The 1352-nt window shown below is 42.4% G+C and overlaps 1 protein-coding gene across 1 annotated transcript; it reads left to right on the forward strand.

Annotated features, from left to right (window-relative positions):
• The first annotated feature begins 398 nt into the window (after positions 1-398).
• Positions 399-1352, forward strand: LOC132673862 (olfactory receptor 7G2-like). The gene has a single exon (XM_060626783.2). The coding sequence runs from the start codon at positions 414-416 to the stop codon at positions 1350-1352; it is 939 nt and encodes a 312-aa protein (XP_060482766.1). The 5' UTR covers positions 399-413.

A 1352-nucleotide genomic window follows, 5' to 3' on the forward strand; every position in this document is an offset into this window, starting at 1 on the left:
AGTTTATTCTTTGTTTCAGTCTTAGCACTAGGCACAATGTGTGAAAAAGAGTTGGTGATCAATAAAAATCAAAGCAAAACTTTGAGTGGAGCAAAGTAAGAGATGATGATGAAGGGAGAAATTAGCAGAGGGAACGATTTGAATATTCTCTTGGGTTCACCATATACATAAAGATTTCTTTTTGTTTAAGCATTGGCTCTCCAACTTCAATGTATATCAAATTTATCTGGAGGGTTTGTTAAGACTTGGATTGCTGGTCCTTACTTCAGAGTTTATCAGCAGTGTATCTGGAGTGATACCAAGAATTTGCATTTCTAACTATTTCCCAGATGATGCTACTGTTGCTCATCCAGGGACTATTCACTTTATTTTATTTTTAACCCATCTTTTCCATTTCCATTAGATTCTTCAAAATGGAACCCAGAAATCACACAGGTGTTCCAGAAATTCTTCTCCTGGGATTGACAGATGATCCAGAACTGCAGCCCTTCCTATTCTGCCTGTTCTTGTCTATGTACCTGGTCACTATCCTGGGAAATCTGCTCATCATCCTGGCCGCCATCTCTGACTCACACCTCCACACCCCCATGTACTTCTTCCTCTCCAACCTGTCCTTTACTGACATCTGTTTAAGCACAACCACGATCCCAAAGATGTTGGTGAACATCCAGGCACAGAATCAGAGCATCACGTATAGAGGCTGTCTCACCCAGGTTGGATTTGTCCTGGCTTTTGGTGGTTTTGAAAATTTTCTCCTTGCAGCAATGGCCTATGATCGCTATGTGGCCATTTGTCACCCCTTGAGGTACACCGTTATCATGAGCCCCCAACTCTGTGTTCTGCTGATTCTACTCTCACTGTTCTTTAGCGCTGTGGTTGCCTTGCTCCATAGTCTGATGGTGCTACGGTTATCCTTCTGCAAGGACTTGGAAATCCCTCACTTCTTCTGTGAACTTGCTCAGGTCATCAAACTTGCATGTTCTGATACCCTCATCAATAACATCCTGATATATTTTGTAGCTAGCCTGTTTGGTGGTATTCCTCTCTCCGGAATCATTTTCTCTTATACTCAAATCGTTTCCTCCGTTTTGAGAGTGCCATCAGCAGGGGGAAAGCTCAAAGCTTTTTCCACCTGTGGGTCTCACTTATCAGTTGTTTCTTTGTTCTATGGAACAGTTGTTGGAGTGTACATTAGTTCTGTAGTTACTGACTCTCCCAAGAAGACTGCAGTAGCTTCAGTGATGTATGTTGTGGTTCCTCAAATGATGAACCCCTTTATCTATAGCCTGCGGAACAGAGACATGAAGGGAGCCTTGAGAAAACTCATTAATGGTATGCCTTCTTTGCTGTGA

The sequence above is a fragment of the Panthera onca genome, chromosome A2 (assembly GCF_046562875.1).
Source record: "Panthera onca isolate mPanOnc1 chromosome A2, mPanOnc1 haplotype 2, whole genome shotgun sequence".
Classification (NCBI taxonomy): Eukaryota; Metazoa; Chordata; class Mammalia; order Carnivora; family Felidae; genus Panthera; species Panthera onca.

Bases quoted from the DNA above. Each gene is read 5' to 3' on its own strand.
- LOC132673862 (XM_060626783.2), top strand. From the start codon at position 414: ATGGAACCCAGAAATCACACAGGTGTTCCAGAAATTCTTCTCCTGGGA.